This window comes from Parasteatoda tepidariorum, chromosome 4, assembly GCF_043381705.1.
Source record: "Parasteatoda tepidariorum isolate YZ-2023 chromosome 4, CAS_Ptep_4.0, whole genome shotgun sequence".
NCBI classification, from domain to species: Eukaryota; Metazoa; Arthropoda; class Arachnida; order Araneae; family Theridiidae; genus Parasteatoda; species Parasteatoda tepidariorum.
In genome coordinates this window covers 88,769,460-88,791,697 of record NC_092207.1, presented here as the reverse complement: position 1 = coordinate 88,791,697, position 22,238 = coordinate 88,769,460, and the positions used below count along the sequence as shown (strand labels likewise).

General features: G+C 29.4%; 1 protein-coding gene across 4 annotated transcripts in view; it reads left to right on the top strand.

The window, feature by feature from the left end:
- Positions 1 to 19,260, top strand: part of LOC107442981 (alanine--glyoxylate aminotransferase) — a gene marked incomplete at its 3' end in the record, with an annotated part of 45,601 nt that extends 26,341 nt beyond the window's left edge. For all 4 annotated transcript variants that reach the window (XM_016056703.3, XM_071180163.1, XM_071180164.1 and 1 more), the window contains 6 exon segments: positions 5,596 to 5,788; positions 6,683 to 6,747; positions 8,738 to 8,838; positions 17,614 to 17,684; positions 17,764 to 17,848; positions 19,165 to 19,260. In XM_016056703.3, the coding sequence (XP_015912189.1) occupies positions 5,596 to 5,788; positions 6,683 to 6,747; positions 8,738 to 8,838; positions 17,614 to 17,684; positions 17,764 to 17,848; positions 19,165 to 19,260 (611 nt within the window).
- Positions 19,261 to 22,238: the final 2,978 nt, after the last annotated feature.

Genomic DNA, 22,238 nt, shown 5'->3' with positions numbered 1-22,238 from the left:
ATTGATGCAGACTTGTGCTTGAAAAATACATCCCTTGACATAGACAGTGACAATATCATAAAGACATTAGGTGTTCTTTGGAACCCAGCAGACGATGTGTTCCTTTTCAAGGTTACTCCAACATCCTTTGAAGGTACCTTGACAAAACGCCTACTTCTTTCCACTATTGCCAGAACATTCGACCCTCTAGGTTGGTTGGCACCTATTACAATTAAATGCAAGCTAATTATGCAAGAACTGTGGAAGCATAAATTGCAGTGGGATGAAACGATCTCTCCAAATATCTCACAAGAGTGGACAAAGCTTGCAGAAGATATAATGCTCGTAAAAGACATCAAAATACCAAGACTCTTGTCACCTACCAAGCAATTTCAATTATTTGGTTTCAGCGACGCATCAGAAAAGGCTTACGCGGCTGTCATATACTGTCGCTCAGTGCTAGATGATGAACAAATCAGTGTTCAACTTGTTGTATCCAAAACAAGAGTTGCACCACTAAAGAATGAATCTCTTCTAAGACTGGAAATATGCGGAGCTTTGCTTCAAGCAAAGCTGATGAAATTTACGTGCAGTGCATTAAATATTCCAATATCCCAATCTCACTTCTACACAGATTTAACTATCGTTCTTTCTTGGTTGGGATCACCATCCAGCCGATGGAAAACCTTTGTTACCAACAGAGTAGCAAAAATCCAAAGCTTATCTTCCCCAAATCAGTGGCATCACATTAGTGGTGACACAAATCCAGCAGATATCGCAACCCGTGGTGTGTCATCATCAGCATTATTCACATCTCAGTGGTTTAGTGGTCCAACATTTCTGTATCAACCGATTTCTTTCCAAACAAATATGCTCATATCTCAAATGTGTGAGCCTGTGCCTGAAGAAAGAGTGTGTACTGTGCAGTCAATTGCTACAATCAGAGATTCATCTGAAGCAGATGAATTGATAAACAAATTCTCCTTTTTCTCTAAACTTAAACGTGTAACAGCATATTGCTTAAGATTCATTCACAATTGCAGAAACTCCAAAAGTAAGGTAACTGGTTTTGTAAAAACTGATGAACTTAATAATGCTATGAATGTATTGATTAAATTAGTTCAATCTGTTGAGTTTAATAATGAGATCAATGCTCTTCAAAAAAATCAACCCTTATCTTGCAAAAGCAAAATTTTATCTCTCAATCCCTTTTTGGATCATTCAGGTATACTTAGGGTGGGAGGTCGCTTGCGACATGCAAATATCGGATACGACCAAAAACATCCCATCTTACTGCCAAAAAGGCATGCCTTAACTGATCTCATTATTAGACATTATCATCAAAATTTATTACATGCTAGTGCTCAACTTGTACTATCATCTACTCAGGAAACTTTTTGGATCATGGGTGCTAGAGACATTATTAGACATTTAATTAGAAAATGTGTTAAATGTTGTAGAATTAGAGCATCTGTCACTAACCAAATGATGAGTGATTTGCCATCCAGTCGAATTTCTCCAGCTCCTACATTTTTACGATGTGGAGTTGATTATGCAGGCCCGTTCCAAATTAAAGCAGCTAAAGGACTGGGCTCTAAAACATTCAAGGCATATATAGCTCTTTTTATTTGCTTTACAACTAGAGCTATCCATTTAGAGTTGGTCACTGATCTTTCTGTAGATGCTTTCATTGCAGCTCTAAAGCGATTTATTTCTCGTAGGGGTAAATGTAGCGACATATACAGTGACTGCCGGTCCAATTTTATTGGAGCTAAACGTAAACTAATGGAATATGAAAGACTAGCAAATTCGAAGAGTTATAATCAAAATGTTGACAAATTTTTGTCTGATATGGGTATATGTTGGCATCTAAATGTGCCCGGCGCACCTCACATGGGGGGCCTATGGGAAGCGGGCATTAAATCCACGAAATATCATTTAAAACGGGTTGTGGGTGATATCAAATTAACACACGAAGAATTTGAGACCCTCTTAGCCCTGATCGAAGCTTGTCTCGATTCTCGACCTTTAACTGCCTTATCTTGTGACCCTAACGACCTATCGGCCTTAACACCAGGTCGTTTTATAATCGGAAAACCATTAACAAGCATTCCCGAACCAAATTACACCGAATCTAACATTTCTTATCTTACAAGATAGCAAATAATCCAAAAAATTGTACAGCAGTTTTGGAAACGTTGGCACAAGGAATATTTGAGTAGACTGCAACAACGACCAAAATGGCTTTTGCCAACTAAAAACATCGAAGTTAATGATTTGTGTTTGTTAAAAGATGATAATTTGCTACCTACCAAGTGAAAAATGTGCAGAGCAATTACACCCCGGTATTGACAGCCACGTCCGAGTTGTAACTGTTAGAACATCAGATGGCATATTTAAAAGAAATGTAACAAAATTGTGTCTCTTACCAAAATAAGCAGAAATTTATACTAAAAAGTGTCTTTATGTAAGTGTATTCATGTAAACAATTCATTTAATGTCTTATTGCATTTGTATCATATTTAGGAATTTTGAAATAGTATTTCAATGTGGGCGGCATGTTCGGCCTTAAATTCAGTTTGCCTCATCACTAGAGGGTGCTATTATTCATTTTCTATTTTTTCTATTAATTTTGCTGTTCAGTGCGTGTGTAAACAAAGAGGAATAAAGTTAGATCTAGAAGCGCGTGCTGTTTCTTGTCTCGTCTCATTAGTAATCTTTGTTCGCTTATTTTCTACACATCTTTAGTAATTCAGTATGATCAAAAATGTTAATCTTATAAATGCTTTTATTTGGTCCACATTTATAAATAATTTTTATTTGATTCTGAAATATACACCCAATTGCTTTTTTTTTAAGACAAAAGTAACTTACATTAATTTTAAGATAAAATTATTATTATGATTATTATTTTTTACATAATTGAATAAAGTAATTATTTGTTTAAAAAATAGAATGAACAACTCTACATTGAATATATTTTTAAAATATTGTATCAAATGTTTTTTTTTGGTGGCTAATTAAATTAAGAGTGATTTACTTTTTAATGTTATTGCAATTTGTAAACTGCTTTAGAAATACAGTTTTTGATTGCTTAAAAAGTACTTACATTTTGTTGAAAAATTTGGCTACTTCAGTTCCGTGTTTTTTCATATCCACTTTCAGGAATGATTAAACTGTAGATGAAAAACAGAAACAAAAATTGAAACTGTTTTTTCAGTCTAACAAATTGTATATAAAGCTTAAATTTGCAATGTATTTTTAAGCAGCGTTCGTTGATTTAAATCAGCTTGATTTAAATCACGATTTAAATCAACTGATTTTTTTAATATATATATTGATTTTAAAAGTTAAAAAACAGTGTTTTAAATATTTGATACTTTGATTGTTTTCTTTTCTTAGTTTTAAAATTTATTTTAAAAAAATTGCTGTGTTAATTAATTTTAGTTAACGAAATTACTTTCTTTCTTAGTGTGTGTTAAATTCCAGCACAGTTGAAATTATATTTTAAAAATTCTTTTGATTCTTGAGATTGAAAGTACACACTTAATGCTGTCTTAATATAGACTTGCATAGCTATAGAAAGTAATTAATAGACATGAATTTCGAGAAAGAAAAAAATACAAATAATCTTAATTAAAATTCTACCTTTTGATTGAAATAGCATGGAATTAAAATCTACATTATATTTTATTGATGGAAAATGTATATTTCTAGAGCTTGAGGTTATATTAAAAAGAAATTACCCTAATATGCCAAAAATAGAAGAAAAAAAAAGGCTAATGAATTCAGATATTTTTTCCTAATATGTTGTCATTCTTCCCTTTTAAAGTTTATTTGAGGCAGTAGAGTTATTAACTGGTAACTTTTTTTCCCCTCATAATATGTTTACAGAATCTTTGACATTATCAGATTTTCTATAAAGAAATTTTGTGAAAAAAAATTCCAATGAGTGCATAGATTTTTTTAAAAATTTTTTTAGCTAATCTTTTTTGATATAGAATTAAAAATTAATATTTTAATATAAAAATATATAGATTAAATATTTATTTATTTTTTGATGAATGACTACATTTATAAACAGAATCTCTTACATTTATTTTGTTACATTTATTAAAATCAAGAGAAAAAAAACGCAATTTTAAATTAAAATTATGGTTTGCTAATTGAAACTTTAATTTAATAAATAAAGTGTCTGTCCAAGCCAAATTTGCTAATGCTTAGGGTACCTTCACAAATTCAACTTTCGGAAAAAAATGCTTTTTTTTAAAATTTTATTTTTGTGTTTCGTAAGAAACAAATAAATCCGTATTTTGTGTTGATTTTTTAATATTTTTAATTTTTCACAAATTATGTCTAAATTTTCACAAAATAAATACCTCTCAGAAAAACCTAGACAGACCCCTTTCATTAAATTCTCTATTTCATCTAGTCTTCAAATTTCAATCATGTATTTGTTTCAAAATTGTTGCTATGCATTCAAAGCTATGTATTATAATGAAAAATTATATTAGTAAGTTAGAGCTTCTATAATATTGTTAATAATATTATCTTAATATTAATTTAATTTTGATTAAACATTTATAAAGTATTTTTAATCATAAATTAAAGTTTTTACAATGTGTTTCAATAAAAATCAAAAAAATCTGATTTAAATAAAAAAAATCCGAATTAAATCAAAAAAATCTGATTTTATAAAAAAAAAAATCTCGAGCCCTGTTTTTAAGTAAATAATTGTATAGAATTTTTTTGGAAGGAAGAATGTACTCTGAGCTAATATTTTTGAAATTTTCCCCTCTTGACAATTTTTTATTAACGAGTAAAGCTAAAAAATAGAGGATAATTTAAAACTGTTAGATAAAATATTCTAAATTTATTATTGGACTTAATTTTTTTTCCATCAATTTTCTGTGCAGGAAGTTGAAGTGCATAAAAAAATAACAATACCTAACTTAAAAATTTATTTACACAGAATTATTCTAATGTCTAATTCAATAATGTATAATGTTGACTCAGACCATGGCTACTGAATAAAACATCAGTATATCTGGTTCATTCTCCATTGAAAAATTTCTTTTTTTTATGTTTTACCAATTACATAAATGTAAAATACATTTAATAACATTTACATGAATCGAATAATTTCCTTCTAAAAATAAATTGGAAGCGAAATGGCGTGAAATAAAGTAATGAAAATTTGCTTTGGCGATGTGAATTTTTTTTCTGGTACACATCCAATTGTGTTTTGCATTACAAAGTGTGCAGTGTTGATTAATTACTTAGTCATTTATTCCATTTGAGTGCAGAATAATTCTAGTGATAAAGACAACCTAATTACAAATTTTGATTTATTTGCTGTTTTCTTATTGTTGAAAAATTGTATGTTTTTAAGGCCTTTTAATTAGAGGGTGAATCACAGACTCTAAATTCAAGGTATATAGGTTGTATAAATGTATGCCAAGAATAGCTTGAATTCTGTCTATTAAGTCAACTAAAATGTAAAAAGTAAACTGTATTTTAGTTAGACTTATGTAATCTGTAATAAGCATTGTTTGTGCATTATATGTGGAAAAATGCTCATAGAATGCACTGTATGATGGTTCTTAAATTTTTTAGATTATGCATGAAGTAAAAATTGGAATTAAGTATGCTTTTCAAACTGAAAATGAAATGACATTTGCTGTTAGTGGTACTGGACATTGTGCTATGGAAACAGCAATTTGTAATGTTTTGGAGCCAGATGATAAATTTTTGGTTGCCTCACCTGGAATTTGGGGAGACAGAGCTTTAAATATTGGTCAACGACTTGGTAAAAACGTTATATTACTTAATTCTTTTAAAAAGTATAATTTTATTGATTATTTTAACAAAATTTGTTCAAGCTGTAGATTTTCTAAACATCTTAATTCATAAGTACTATTAGTCTTGGTAGCAGAATTTAGTTTAATTATTGGAAATAGCACTATTAATCTTTAATCAAAATATGTCGGCTATTGCAACACAGATAGCCAGATACTTAGGTATAATTTAGTCTAACATGTATATAGTAAAATTTGTATTTACAGATAAAAAGTGCATAGAAATTATGCTAAAGCATTTGCATTGCTTAACTTATTTTAAAACTTATTTTATAATAATACTTAAAATAGGAAACGGGACAAAACCATACATGAAATAGTTAAATATGTAAACAGAAAAGATTATTATAAAATCACTTAAAAAAATTAAGAACAAAATAAACAATCTGTAACAGAAAGATTCTATTTAAAATTCCCTTAAACCATCATTATCCATTGTTACTGAATCATTTTAATTTCTCTCTCAAAATGAATAAATTAGGAACTTGAAAATGTTGAGTTAGCATTTCTGAAAAATTTTCTTGTCAGTTGTTATTCCGCTCAGATTTCTAAATTAACATGCGTTGGAAGGTGAGCTGTAATAAACAATATTAAATTTTGAGGAATCCCTATTTTCTGTACACACACTTTGCAACTTCATGGTGTTAGCTTTATAAATGCACTGTAAGAAAGGTATAAATAGTGGGTTACCAATTTAGAGCTTAATTGTTTTTACCTCTTTTTAGCTAATTGTTTTGTCAAAAGTTACTCAAAGCTTTTCAAAGAAAAATTATCTTTAAAAAATGTATGACATTATTATATATTTCTATGAATTCAATGAAGTATGTATTTTGTTTTATTTCAAGGGGCAAAATGTCTTCAACTGAAGACACTGGAAGATGAGGTTCTTCAAATTAAAGATCTAAAAAAAGTAAAAGCTGTTATTGAAACTTTTGATAAGAAATGATAAATCTAAAATTTTTAAAGTTGTATAAAAAAATTTTTTTTCCTTCAAGCTTATAATAAATTATTTTTATTTTGTTACTGGTGTTTAACGTATTGGATGCACATTTTTCGGTGGAACTGGATTGTATGTATTTTAAAAGCCAATGTTATATACTAATTACTTAGTTATTTTATTTAAAACAAAAATAAAATTGTCAATCTATTTTGAGATATATTTTTAAGAGTAGAACGTTTCTCTGGAAAAGAAGGGGACACTGAATCACATACTTTTTCATAGGTGAAATTTTTTTTTCTGAGTCAGTATAGAAAATTGCTCTTGTTTTCTATTTTAAAAAGTGAAATTGGCACTTATTTGCTTTACACTTTCAATTATTTAAAATATGTTAAAACCATTTGCAGTATTTTATATTATTTACTATTGGCATCCGTTATCAGAGACATAAGTGTTATACTTCTATAATATAATTTGCACTTTTATCATATATATCATGCACTTATGTATGTTTATTCAAACATTTTATGTTTTGAATGATATGTTTTTGATCATTGATTTTTTTTTAAATTATAAGGTTCACTCATACTTTTAGTTCATAAATTTTTTTTATAAAACATAGAGATTTGCATGGTATTTACATTTTTATTATTCAATTATTTACATATAAAATTGAATTGTTTCATTTTGATTTATTTATGATTATAGTTATAGGTCAAAAAACGGCATTTATCATTTAGTATAACATTAAAATGTAAAGGTTTGCTGCGAAATTCTAAGTGCTAACTTATTTTCTAAAGATATAAATTTACCTAAAAAATTTACATAATTAATTAAAGGGTTATTTTTTTATAAGAAGAAAGAAACTTTTTTTATTTTCTTTAAAAATACCTGGAACTTCTTCTCTTTTTACTTTCTTAGAGTGTTATTGTATTACTGCATAAATATTAATTCTGTTAGGTGGTTAGAGAAATTTAGCACTTAAGTAGTCCATCCCGCAGGAATGTTTTCTATAACACAGTTACTATAGAAAAATCTTGTTTTCTACACAGCTTGCAAAGAGCATACATTTGTAAATTTGTAGAATATGTGAAAATGCTAAATCTCACTATTCCTTCTAAAAGTAGTTTAAGCAAATGGCTGCAAAACCAATTATTAAAACCCTTTTGTTACAGTTTTCAGATATCATTTGTGACAATTTCATAACAAAGTCCAATCTGAATTTTTTTTTAAAATCAAACTTTTGCTTAGCAAATCTAATTTAATTTGCTAAATATAATAAAATAAGATTATTGAAAATTTGTTAGCTGGAAACATTTTATATTAATGAATTTAAACTAGGTATCTTTATGATAAGATTATAATATTGAAAAAAAATTGACAAAGCATTAAGCATCACAAATAATTTGTTTAAAACAATGAACATGTTTCTACAAAAAGAACTTTTTTCAACACAAAACAAGACAAAAATGGTAAGGGGTTATATGAATGCAAAACAACTGTGGCAAATGATAAAAATAATTGATGGATTCCAGAATAGATTTGATTCCAATTCATTTCTGATATTAAGCATTGTACCTTTATTTATGATCATTCTTTTCATATTAGCTTTAATTTTTGCAAATGAACTATCATTAAACAAAAACGTTATAGTTTTCTGCAACTATTAATGCATTTATTCCTTATTCAATTCCTGCAAAGGCTAAAATAAAATAATAAATTTAGAAAAATATGTAATTTTTTTTGTAATTTTTAATTGTATAACTAACTTGAAATTTCCTTGAAGTATTTTAAAATAAGAATTGAAATTCAAATTAAGGCATACCTTATTTCATACGAATGTTTGATTTTACATGATACATATTGCATTCTCTGAAATAATAATTAATATGAAAGTAAATAAATTTTATTCTTCATTTAAACTCATATAATTTCATCTCTGATTTATTAATTTTTTTTTTAGACTATGATTGAATTTCAGCCGAATGTAGTATTTTTATGTCACGGTGACAGCTCTACTGGTGTTCTTCAACCATTACCAGACATCATTGATTTTCTTAATAGGTAAAAATATTTTTTTCAGGAAACGATAGTGTAAGATTCAGTTTATAAGTTGTTTTTTCTACCATCTTAAGTTTTGAAGTTTATAAAATAAAATATACATAAAAAATTACAATAACTGTCAGAACATCCAAAACTTGTGCAGAGACGAGCCTTTTTCACTGATTTTGATCAAATTAACCAATCAAAAAAATCTGAGAATCTTTCATCATTTGAGAATTAACTGAGTGGTGTTATGCCTGAAGGTTAAAAAAATGCTTATGATGTCTGATTAGTTAATTGAATTTTTATCTTCCTTCTTGGTATCAAATATTTTTCATTCACAGTTAAAAATTTTTCATTCATAAGTGTTTTGAACGCATACTGATAGCATGAGTTAAATTGTAAATAAGCTTGGTAAAATCATTTTTTTTTTTTTAAGAATCTGTTTTGCTTTCTTTCATTTATAAAGATAGTTTTGTCAAATATATCTACCATAAATATTTCTACAGGATGATTTTATAGTCAGCAGACAAACTTTGAAACTTTAATAGAATATTTTTGAAGAAAACCAAAAAGAAAAGTGAATCTCCTGTGTTAGTGTCTTTATTATATGTTTAACCAAACTTTGTAAAAGGAAAAAGCAGCAAAAATTTTAAATGAATTAATAATGAAGTCCAAATGGCTTTTATACTTGATTTGAAAATCTGATCTATGTATGACTTTTAAAACTTAGAATTTTCAAGAATGGTTTTACTATCAAAGAAAAACCTACAAATGTTTATTTTAAAATCAAATTAAGGTTTTCTGCTACCTCAGTGAAATTACAAAAAAAAGGTGCATTCAAACTAGATGATGTTATAGTCTGTTCTGTATATATGCATTTGCAATTTCCAGAAATTCCTGATTATACGCTAGGGTGCCTAATTTTGAAACTTTTTTTCACAGTAAAATGTAATACCCAACAAAACTGATCAATCCAAGTGGGCATAATAGATATAATTTTTTTAAAAAAATATCAAATAATATCCTCTGTGTGAACTATAGTTTCAAAATTTTAATTAAAAACTTATTTTTAATAGCTTATTAACGCACTTATAACCATTACACATTAATAGCTTATTTTTTATCCTTAAAATTCAAGTTAAATATTCTTTAGGAGACAGAGATGCCTTAATTGCAAATTAACTGATATAAAACAAAACCAATAATTGAAAAAACGCAAAAAATTTCATACTTAATTATAAGTACAAAAGAAAACTTTAAAATAAAAAGAAAACTTAGTAATCAGATTACATAAAAACAACACTTGAAAATTGCGAAATGGAAGCTATAGTTAAAAAAGGCACTGATATAAATATTAAAACCATGGAGGAAACGGGATATTTTATAATGAAATGTATTAATGAGAAAAAAACAACTTATTTTTAAAATGTATGAATAAAAGGAACTAATTTATTGAGTACAAAATTTATTGTGAACGGCGGGGGAAAAAAAACTCAGTGAAATCAGAAATGTATTGCATTTATAGAAAGAAAACTGTAATCTGCTTCATAAAATAACCGTCTAATATTAGTAATAAATAATTGTATGCTTCGATTAATGAACAATCTTCTATATTTATGAATGCAGACGAGTTTTAATTAAAGCAGATCCTATTCCACATCAAATAAAACTTGCAAATGATACCACACTTCTAAAGAGACACTATTTATTCAATTGAAAAATATTGTTTTGTTAATCGATGTCAAGTAGATAAATATACCATACAATAAGAAAATGTTTTGTTCTTAATAATTAATAGTAATAATAATCTATTATCCTAAATTATAAAAGAATTTGTCATAATAAATCAAGGATAACAAAAACTGAATAACTAAAGTGGATTAAGAAAAAATCTAACATGTCAATTCTCTTGAGGCAAAAGTTTCAAGTTCCTTAACTTGGACATCCAATCGACAGCACTCAGAAGCGATTAAAGACTAATAGAAGAATCTTGAAGATGCACCTAATGATGGTTGTTTCGGGAAAAAAATCAGATTTTTTTTTCATCCTCTATTGCGCAAGTGAAAATTATGATATTATGAAAAACCGAAGAGTGAAATCCAACAATTTGAATGAGTGTCGAATTCTCTGACAATGACAATTCCTGATTTTTTGGTAAAATTGCGTTTCCCCCTGATAATTCACTGTTTTTTTTTTTAATTTCGTTTTCCCTAACAATTCTCAGGGCTTACAAATCCGTAATTTTACTTTCATTCGATGTCGTTCAATTTCCGAATTTTTCTTCCATATTCTAAATATATCTAGATCCGAGTTTAGAAAAATATTCATACTTATTTATTATTTTATATAGTTTTTATTTTTTAATACATCTTCTTATGAGGAGTTGCAAAATTTTGTCTCGTTTTTAATTAAATGCTGCTAATTTTTTTCTTATTGAATCCATTATTTTAAATAATGCGTTAAAAAAACTAACTACTCAAATTTGGATTCTAACAGATGTTTTATAGTTGTCTTTGGAATCATTTAATTTGTACCAATAATAAAACTTTATTCATTTTATTTCGATGAATCGTAGCAGTCCAAAAAAATCTCAATGGTTTTTGTATTTTTTCCCCCACTAGCACAACCAATTTTGTTCTGAGTTATAATTTACTAAATTCTTCTGATTATTTTTTAAATGATTAAATTCTGCTTAACTATGTTCAGGGTATTCGCGCACCTGGAAAGTCATGAAAAATCATGGAAAGTCATGAATTTCGGTATTGAACAAAATTTGTCATGTAATGTCATGATTTTTACTATTTCTTAAAAAAATCATGGAAAGTCATGGATTTAGGTCTCCGAAAAATCTAATTTTTAAAATGGTATCTCCCTCCCCCCAATTTCATCCTGTTCCAAATATCTAAATTTCTAACAAAATCACCACTCAGTCATATTTTATTTGAATATAAAATGATTTTATCATGTTCTTTAAAAATTATGGTGTTCTTTCAAAAAATGAAGGAAAAAATATCATTTCTAGAGCGAATTATCCTTTAAACTCTCTTCTGTGATTTAGGAATTTTTATTATTATTATTTTTTAATTTTATCAATTTAAAATTTTAGTTGAAGCAAACCAGTTAGTGGTGAAATTTTTTTATTCCAAAATGAACAGAAAAATCAGGAGTATTTCTTTCCTTTCTGATGAACAAGAAAAGTATCTTTAGAATATAATTCTGCAGAAAAATTTTTTTTTTGCTTTTGTATATTTTTCAGCTATTTTATTGTTTCAACTCTCTGCTTACTCTGTTTTTTAAGTTTAAAATCTATAAATATGAAGATGAAGAGTATAATAGTTTTGGTTATACCTATTTCGAATAATGTTATTATAATGCTTTTTTCTTTAAATTTATTGTTGCGTATTTGTTGGAGAAAATAGCAACTTCGTTAAGTCATGAAAAATATTGGAATTAGTCATGAATTTTGAAAATCTAAAATGTAGCAGATACCCTGTATGTTCCTACCTAATTATTGAATAAAAAATAGCCGTATTTTGATTGTTTTCATATTCTTTATATATCCATTTCACTTTTTTTACTTTTTCTAAGTAAAGTATAGGGATATATTTTTCTTTTTATTTCTCTTTCATCTTCTGTTTATTGATATGCGTGTGCGATTCAATTCCCCCACCCCTTTGTAAATCAAAGTGAAAATAAAAATATCATGCCACTCTTCTATGTTTGATTGACGACAGCTTATCAGCAAAACAATCATTCCGTGTGACACACGAGAAAATAAAACGTTTGTCCTTTCCCTCTCGACCGTAAGATCTTCAAGGTAACGAAAGACTCTCCACAAAGAGGGAGAAACACATTTCCCTCAATTTCATTTCCGCTTTTATCCTTATTCATTCTAGCTCAAATTGGCTGGAAAACCAAGCAAATTTCTTTTTTTTTTTATACCGGATAAACAATTATGTACCGCATGTATATGAGTTTAGTAAAAGTATTAAGATTATTCTAATAAGGATTCTAAAAATATTTTTAATTACACAGGCCTGCCTGCAATGAAAAAAATAATGTATTTTTTGGTGCAGAAATGGAAAAAAATAATAAAAATTTCCATCACGTCACATTTTCTTGAAAAATTCAATTTTTCTAGAATTTTTATGAGCAATTACCATAAAAAAAGTTTCGTTTTTGAATTTCTTGCCTGACCGACATTCTATTTTGGTTAAATCTACAAAAGTACCCTTCTATGACATCTTCCTATCACCGTCCTTCTCTCTGTTACATTATCGCTCTACCAATAGCGTCACGAAATTTTTTATCTTGGTTCGCCAACCTCTCAGGAACTCTAGCAAGCGTATTTGGGAGTCATTTTTCGGAAGTCTGCTTTTCTCTATGCGTTTCGTGAAACATGGCTTCCAGCTCGAGACATTGTGAAAATTTCATTACAAACAGAGCATTACAGACTACGTAAGCCAACTTTATCATGCGTATTTTGGCATGAAACTAGGATGCCAGGACAAATCGTAGGCTCCTCATAAAGTTTGGGTACAGTATCTTAATGATCTACGCTTATCGCTCCGAGGAAAGAAGACTGCTTTACGATTCCTATGATATGTAGGGAGCCTAAAAACCACATTGATGATTGTTATTTTTGTAACTGCCATATTCGTGTGTATAACCGGAAAAAATTAAAAGGCTAATATCTTATCCGGATTACATTCCATCGGCCATACGCCCCGCTCTTCAAGGACATGATGTTCCTGTGCCTTTTTCTCCAACTGAATTACCAGTCATCTCTTCAGACGCGGAACATCCAGATGTGATTCTTCCGGGGATTTCCGCTTTTTTTTCTTTCAGATTTTTCCATTTTTCCCGCTAATTTCCGTGGAAATGTTTTTTCTTTTTTGAACAAGAAAATATTTTATGAGGAATTTAATTTTACGCGGAGAGAAAGCATTGAAGTTCTCATTCCTCCCTCTGTAGTTTCTCTAAAAATCATTTCTTTGGGATACAACTGGTTGATCTTTATACAGGGATGAGATTTTTACGCTTTTGCCTCTCGAATTTCAGCCTTTTTATCAAAAACTCCGATTCTCTAAAAGTTGCTTTTATTTTATTTTTATAAATATCCCGCTTTTCTTTTCTTTTTTTTTTTTTTGAAAATTCAGTTGTTGAAATAAAATAATTATATTTATTTACGATTTTCAAAGATAAACAGAAAATTCAAACTACGTCCTAGCTGCTAACCCTTCCGTATTTTTACTTATTTTAGCTATTTTTTCTACTTTTACGCACAGAAAATAAGATTTTCCGTATTTTTATTCGTCCGCCGGATAGCTCGTATTTTCGCAATTCAGACCTCGTGAACCTGTTATCTGGCTTGAAAGCAAACGGAAGAAGAAAAAAAGTAGAGGTGGATTTGCGGTGAAAATATTTATCTGCTCATTCAATTAATCTTGTAAATTTTAGGCAAAAACAATACAAGCAAGTCTTTTAGAAATCCCAAGTCTTCTAATATCCCAATTCCTATTCACGCGATTTTAATATCAATCATCAATTTTCGTATTTAACTGATTTAAAAGTTGCGCATTGCGATTCTTATTTACGCTATTTGAACATCGTACATTATGATTCTTATTTACGAGATTTAAAAATCCAATATCGCGTTTTGTATTTATGCATTTTTAAAGTCGCGATTTTATTATCAAACATCGATTTTCGTATTTCCCTGATTTAAAAGTTGAACGTTGCGATTCTTATTCAGGCGATGTAAATATCGTACATTGCGATTCTTATTTACGAGATTTAAAAATCCATTATCGTGATTTGTATTTACGCGCTTTTAAAACCCTATGTAGCTATTCGTATTCACGTGAGCTTAAAATCCATTGTCGTGATTCGTTTTAGCGGTTGTAATATCAAACATCGATTTTCGTATTTATACGTGCTTTAAAAATTAGACATTGTGATTTGTGTTTGCGCGATTTAAAAACTATGCATCGTGATTCGTATTTACGTGATCTAAAAATTACGCATCATGATTTGTATTTTCGCATTTTTTTAAAATTCGATATAAAGTTTCATATTCACAAGATTTAAAAGCCTCATATCGGGATATATATATAAACTCATGTTTGTGAAAAATGCAACACCATGAAGGAATCGTCATAATTGAATGAAATTTAATACACAGTTGAGCGGTAGTGATACAAATTAATGATTAAACTTTCAAAGCAAACAAACAATAACAAGAGATCGAAATCAGTATTTTGTGTAGCCACCAAGCGCCGCAATAAGTGCTTCTACACGACGTGGCATGTAGTCAAGCAAATTTTGAATGTCTGTCCGAGGAACAGTATGCCATATTGTTTGTATGCGTACCCAAAGTTCGTCTGTAGAAGCAGCAGGACGAGGATCACGAGTGAAATGCCGACCAACGAAATCCCACACATGTTCAATCGGCGACATATCCGGGGAATACGCTGGCCAAGGAAGAAGCTGTACCTGCCGGGATGCTAGGAAGGATTGAACAGTCCTAGCAATATGAGGGCGGGCATTGTCCTGTTGAAATACAGCGCCTGGTAAGGTTTGAAGGAAAGGAACAGCTTGGGGCTTCAGAACTTCCCTGATGTACCGGTTGCTATTCAGATTACCCACAATTCGCAGCAATTGAGATCGTCCATGATATGCTATGGCACCCCAGACCATAACTCCGGGTGTTCGTCCACTGTGGCTTTCGATAATGCACTCCGGAAGGTGGCGTTNTATTTACGTGATCTAAAAATTACGCATCATGATTTGTATTTTCGCATTTTTTTAAAATTCGATATAAAGTTTCATATTCACAAGATTTAAAAGCCTCATATCGGGATATATATATATATATATATATATATCCCGATATGAGGCTTTTAAATATATATATCTATATATATATAATATATATATATCTGCCTACTCTCATCCCTGAGAAGTTCAAGGCTCTGATATCGAATATAAGTCATCTGACACTGGTTCACCTCAGCCCTTTTCTTAGGTTGAACTAAATGATCTGACTAGAGATCTGGGCCTTTCGAAAAAGAAAGTTGAATAATTGTTAGTCTGCAGACTGAAGGAAAAAAACATAGCGGCCAAAGGAACATCTTTTCATTGGTACATGAATCCAGAAAAAGAATCTATTAAGTACTTTGATGAAGAGGAGAACTTGGTCTATTGTTCTGATGTTCCTGGATTGATGAGCAAGTTTAAAGTCATCTACGATAAAGATGAGTGGAGGCTGTTTATTGATTCTAAAAAAAGCGTCAAAGCTGTTATTCTTCATCATGGGAGCCAGTATGCATTTGTACCAGTTAGACACTCGGTATGTATAAACGAATGCTACGAAAACCTGGCTCTCGTCTTGGACAAAATAAAATATATCGACCACAGTTGGACCATTTCCAATGTTATGAAAGTTATATCCATGTTTCTTGTTTAACATGGTGGATTTACAAAGTTCTCATGTTTCATTGGTGAGTGGGACAGCCATGACGAGACTCAACATTGGGTCAAAAAAGAATGGCCGAAAAGACAAAATCTTGACCCAGGCTCCAAGAATGTAATTCGAAACAGCTTAGTTGATCCAAAAAAAGTATACCCTTTCTAAATATAAAATTAGCTGTTCGTCAAGGCTGTTCCAAAAGATGGCAATTGTTTCAAATACATGTGGAAAAAGTTACCAGGTTTATCCCAAGCTAAATTAAAAGAGGTAATCTTTGTTGGTCCAGATGTCTGCAAACTCATCGAGGATAAAGATTTTAAGATTAACATGACAACAACGAAAAAATAACCTTGGGTTGCCAACGAAAAAATAACCATCTAAAATAATAAGATGTCGACAGTAAATTTCTGGATAACTACGAAGATCCTGACTGTAAAGCAGTTGTAATGGAAATGCTGGTCAAATTTAAGACTTTGGACTGCTCCATGAGTGTCAAAATGCATTTCCTTCACTCACACGTGGACTTTCCCCCCGAAAATGTAGGAGCAATCAGCGAAGCACAAGATGAAATGTTCCGTCAAGCTATCAAAGATACAGAGCGCAAATATCAAGGAAGACGGGACAAGAACATGCCCACCAACTACTCTTAGATGTTAACTTGAGATAGGTCTAAGATTAAGCAAAAAAGAAGATCATCAAAAATAAGTTTCAGAGGAAAACGAGTATGTACTTATGTAGAAACTGTTTTGTTTTTTGTTTCAAAGTTTCATGTACACAAGGACAATATTTGCTATTCTTGGTCAATTGTCAATTTTACGTAAGTTACCTGTAAATTATAATGGTATGATGGTGATTTCCTTCTAGAAACTGATGTAAAAAGTTTAAACTCAACGAACTTATTGTTTTTCTCTCGACCAGAGTTAACTTGTCCGATCTAGCAACAGTATTTTTCATTCATTTTAATCTATAAAAACTTAGCCAGTCGCTCAAAATATAGTTTACCATCACGAGATTCAATTTTACATAGATTGAAATGAATAAAGACGACAGTTACCAGATAGTACATGCACAATTGCTTGAGAAAATCCTTTTCCAAATAGGATTTTAGTGAAAATATCGATATCGATTTTACAAAAAATCCTGATGTGATGATGGAAAATGAAGGTCATTTTCGGAATCAGGGCATCAAATAACATATAAATCAATAAAAACTTCTCTTGTATTTTTCAAAAACTTCAATTTTGCAGGCTTGTGTTATTTACATGTAAAATTTTCTTAAGCAATTACTTTTATGTTCAATAATAGAATCTGTCATTTTCCAGCTTTAATTGCATTATTATAGTTGATTCAGTTGCTTCATTAGGAGCTGTTCCATTATTTATGGATAAATGGGGTTAGTAGTGTTCTAATTTTTGTGAAGGTTTTATTATTTTCATAAAATATATCTTTTTTAATTGCAATAATCTTTTTAGGTATTGATGTTTTGTATAGTGGATCACAAAAAATTTTGAGTGCACCACCTGGAATTTCTCCTATTTGCTTCAACACTAAGGCAGTGTAAGTATAAAAGAACATCCTAGTTTCATGCTTAATGTTTCTGTCTTTTTTTCTTCTTTTTTTTATTGAGCAGTAGTGTATGCAATAATTTTTCAAAGAAGGGGATAAAAATTGGCACTGTTTCTAGAAAATCATACTCATATATATATTACAAAGGTCAAAATTATCTTAAAAATTTAGGACACTGTCTTTTCTGAAATTTAAGAAGGGGACATAGATGCTTCATTATTTGTCTACTGCTAAAAGAATTGATATACCTATGAATACAATATGATTCACTTTCTTTCTATGACATAAAATCTTTCAATTTAGAATTCAGTGTATCACCTATCTTAATGTGACTGTTGGAACTGAATTTTGGCCACTACTTTTTAATTTTTGGATCGAGTTTGGTGGAGGCTCAAGTTGTCCTTTTAACTAGGAAACTTTTCCATTATTAACTCCCACCATAGCAGGAGTACCATCTTTAGTTATGCTAATGCATTTATCCATATTAAGTGCAGCATAGCTGCACAATTCAGTCAAACTCAGAAGAAGTTTGCTTCGAGTTTTTTGACCTTTCATTGGATAAACACCAAGAAGTTATTTATTAATGGGAAATTGATCATCAATTCCTTGAATATACACCAGTAGTTGGACCACTGATGTACTTTGTGTTTATCAACAGCAAGAGAAAAAAAAAGCGGAGAATTAGAAGTAATAGTGTATAAAATTTTAAACGTAAAAACATTAATCAATTTAGCTGGGCACCTGACTTCGCTTGGCCATATAGAAGGAGTAAATGAAAATAAGGGCTTTAGAAAAATCTTTAATTTGAAACCAATGCGCACAAAATCTAGAGAAAGACCCGATGAGAGTTGGTTAATTGATGTATCAAAAGATCTAATTATACTTAAAATTTAAAATTGGAAATCTAAGACTAAGAACAGAAAGGTTAGAAGCAACATTGTTTAGCAAGCCTAGGTCCACTGCAGGCTGTAGTGCTATAAAAGGAAGAATTTAATACAGAACTTTATGGCATTGTGCACAAGCCGCATTTACAGCATTGTGCACAAGCCGTCTTTACTTCCCTCATAAGTTGGTAACCATTCGTCTGAAGCAGGGTGGGTTACGGGGATCAAACCTTCACATGACAGTTCAGTGCCTTAACCACTTAGTCATTAACCTTTATGTTTCTTCTTTGTTTTTATCTTTGGGAATATAACATAGAAGAAGGATCATTTTTATATGTAATATTTTAAAAAGGGTATGTTGTTATTTGTTATTTTATAAAAAGTTTTTGATGAACAATATAAGTACCTTCATTTTATTGATAGAAAAAAAATGAAGTCAAGGAAAACTCCTATATCATCCTTCTATATGGATGCTTTATTATTAGGAAATTATTGGAATTGTGATGGAGACCCCGTGAAGTGAGTAAGGTTTCTGTCATTTCTGAATTAGTAGTAAATATTCAGTCAAACCTTCAAGGGACCCACTATATCCGTACTTCAAACAATTTTAACTAATTTTTCCGAACTGCTCCCTTTTATTACACATTTTTTAAATTAATGGCAAATAGAAAGAAATACAAAAATGATTAAAAGACAGTAAATATGTAGTAATTTCTCTTCGGCTTTCGTGCAAAAATTTAGGGAGCAAACAAGAATAAATGCTTATGGCTACATTCCACTCAATAGATGGTTTTAAAAATCGGTATATTTATTTTATGTAGAAATTTCAAAATTACCAAAAAAAGGACCGAAAAATCTTCTTTTGGTTCCACACACAAATAATATTATATATGCACAGGAGCGAACATTTTGACTCTATAAATAGCTAGGTTTGATTTAACCTTGGTATGATGGTCCATTATGGATTCTACTTAAATATTCTATTCTTATTTCTTTAAGAAAATGTTTGATTTTTGACCTTCCTATGTTTGCTTGGAATGGTAGTTTTTTCTTCTTCTGAGAATTATCATTGTTCAAAAAACATTTTAAAATTAAGCATTTTTTTATGTGTGCTTTATAATGGACCTCTCTTGGTAATTTGTTTGAAAATTTTTCTTAAATTTTATTATCTGTTTTTTTACTTGAATTATTTCTTTTCACTGTTACAGAGGTGCCAACTTTCTAAACTGGCTATCAGTAATCAAAAGTACAATGACACAAAGATATATACAAGTAGCATTTATAAAAATCAACTTATCAAAAATTTTTGGTGTATATACCACTTAATTTTTATATAGGTATATAATATGATTAAAATGCACGAATTTTTTATTAAATATAAAAAGTAACACTTAGATAGAGGTACTAAATTTAAAATTACAACACTGAAATTCCGTGCATGGGTTAAGCACGATTTGATTTAAATTAATTATTTTTATTTAAATTGTATTTCATTTGAAGAATTTTTTACAAATGTATTAAATTCAACATACTTGTAATTACTTTATATTTCTTTAAAATAAGCAATCGATTAAAATTATTTCCAAATTAAAGATATACTTGTTAAATGTATCAGAAATTTAATTAATGGAATAAAAGAAAACTAACAATTCTCTCTAACATAACTTAGTCAATGAAACTGGCCAAAGAAAAAAAAACATTCTGAAGATTTATGGTGAAGAAATAGGAATAAGCTTACAAAATAAAACTTAAAAGCTTAAGAAATAAAATTGTAGCAGATAATTTCACCTCTTTTAAAAGTCATTGACTTTTCATTATAAGATAGTACAGAATTGCATACTCTTTAATATAATTATATCAAGAAAGATGAATTTTAAAAAAAAAAACTAATTTATCTGAAATTTTTCTTTAATTGAAAAGTAACTGAAAAATTCATGAATCAGAATATCATTTTGCAAAAAATGAATCTGAAGTAGGATCTTAAAAAATATGTGAAAATCCACAGCAAAAACTGCTGATTAACAAAACCGCACTCATTTAAGAAGAAATTGCCAGTAATCAAGAGTAATGAGGAACCTGCATGCTTTTTTTTTTGCGTTTTAAAATTAAACATCATGCCATTTTACAAAGATAGACACCAATTTCAGACCGGGGCGATCACTTGTTATTTTGTTATTAATAGTTAAAATCCCTCAATTAGCCCTGCCCCCTAAATCACTGCTAGGTTTCCCATCCGCTCTGATGATGTCATGATATAGTACAACCATGACTCCTATCATGTTTTGAAACGGCAAAAGCATATGCCGTGCCGAGTATAAATTCTGAAAAATGGCTCCAAGCAAAACTACAAGTGTTGCATTGTACCATGTGCAATATTTCTACGTTAAACAAGCCAAATAAATTATTTTTTAGTGTACCAAAAGGAGAAAAAAAGACAAATTTGGTGCAAAGCTATCAAACGCGATGGAAAAAGAACTCGCAAATTGTCTGCAACTACTGCATTATACTGTTGCTAAGACCATTTTACAGTAACTTAATTATAATTTAATTGTATAAGATTGCTTTTCTGATTGATAAACTTCTCTGAATGAATAATTCATTATATTGAATTAAAATGTTTATGAAATGCTGTTCAAATCAGTTCTTTCTTTCTTTTTTTCCTTCTTTTTTTAATTCTTTAAAATGAAAGGATTTTATTCTTACAGTGGTGAACTGGTTTTTTTTTAAGTTAAAAAATAATTTTATCTAGAAGAAAAAATTATCAGAGTTAAAATAAAAAATGATAGGGGTATAGCATTATTTACATTTCTTCCAAAAAAAAAAATTTTTTTTTTTAAATTTTATTTACCTAAAAGCTTATAATTCCAGGTCATATACCATTCATTCCATTCCCTCTAATTGAGATCAACTCATTAAATAAAAACTTTCGAAACAGTTCAGACTTTTATACATAGAAAAATATAAATAAAAATGAATCAGTATAAATAAAGAAAAATGAATTTATTTCAAAAGTTATTTAAAAAAAAGTAGTTTCGACATTTATTTTTTCATCCTTAAATTTTATTTCATTATGCTGAAAGGTGCCCGCGAAAAGTTTCTCAAGGGGGAGGATGCAACTGATATCCACTACATATATATTTAAACTATATATATGATATAAACATGAAAGAAAAACAATTTTTTAAAAATGCAATTCAAATTAAAATGCCTTTGAAATACTTTTCTCGATAGGAAGCTTTGGTTTAACTCCTCCCGTTCGCTGAGTTAATATACTTTGACGTCATAAGCAAACCCCGTCTCGTTTTGTGTCACGTGATGTTAGTTTCGTTTTGGGCTGACTTTAAGTTAATTTTTTTAAAATTCGGGTCAGTTTTTTAAATTCTGAATTGATTTTAGAGAGTTTTAAGATACAGACTACCCTTATGAAAAAATAGAGGTATAAACGAGGTATATTTTAAAGGTATAAATGAAGTTGTTATTTAAATACGTCGTTAAGG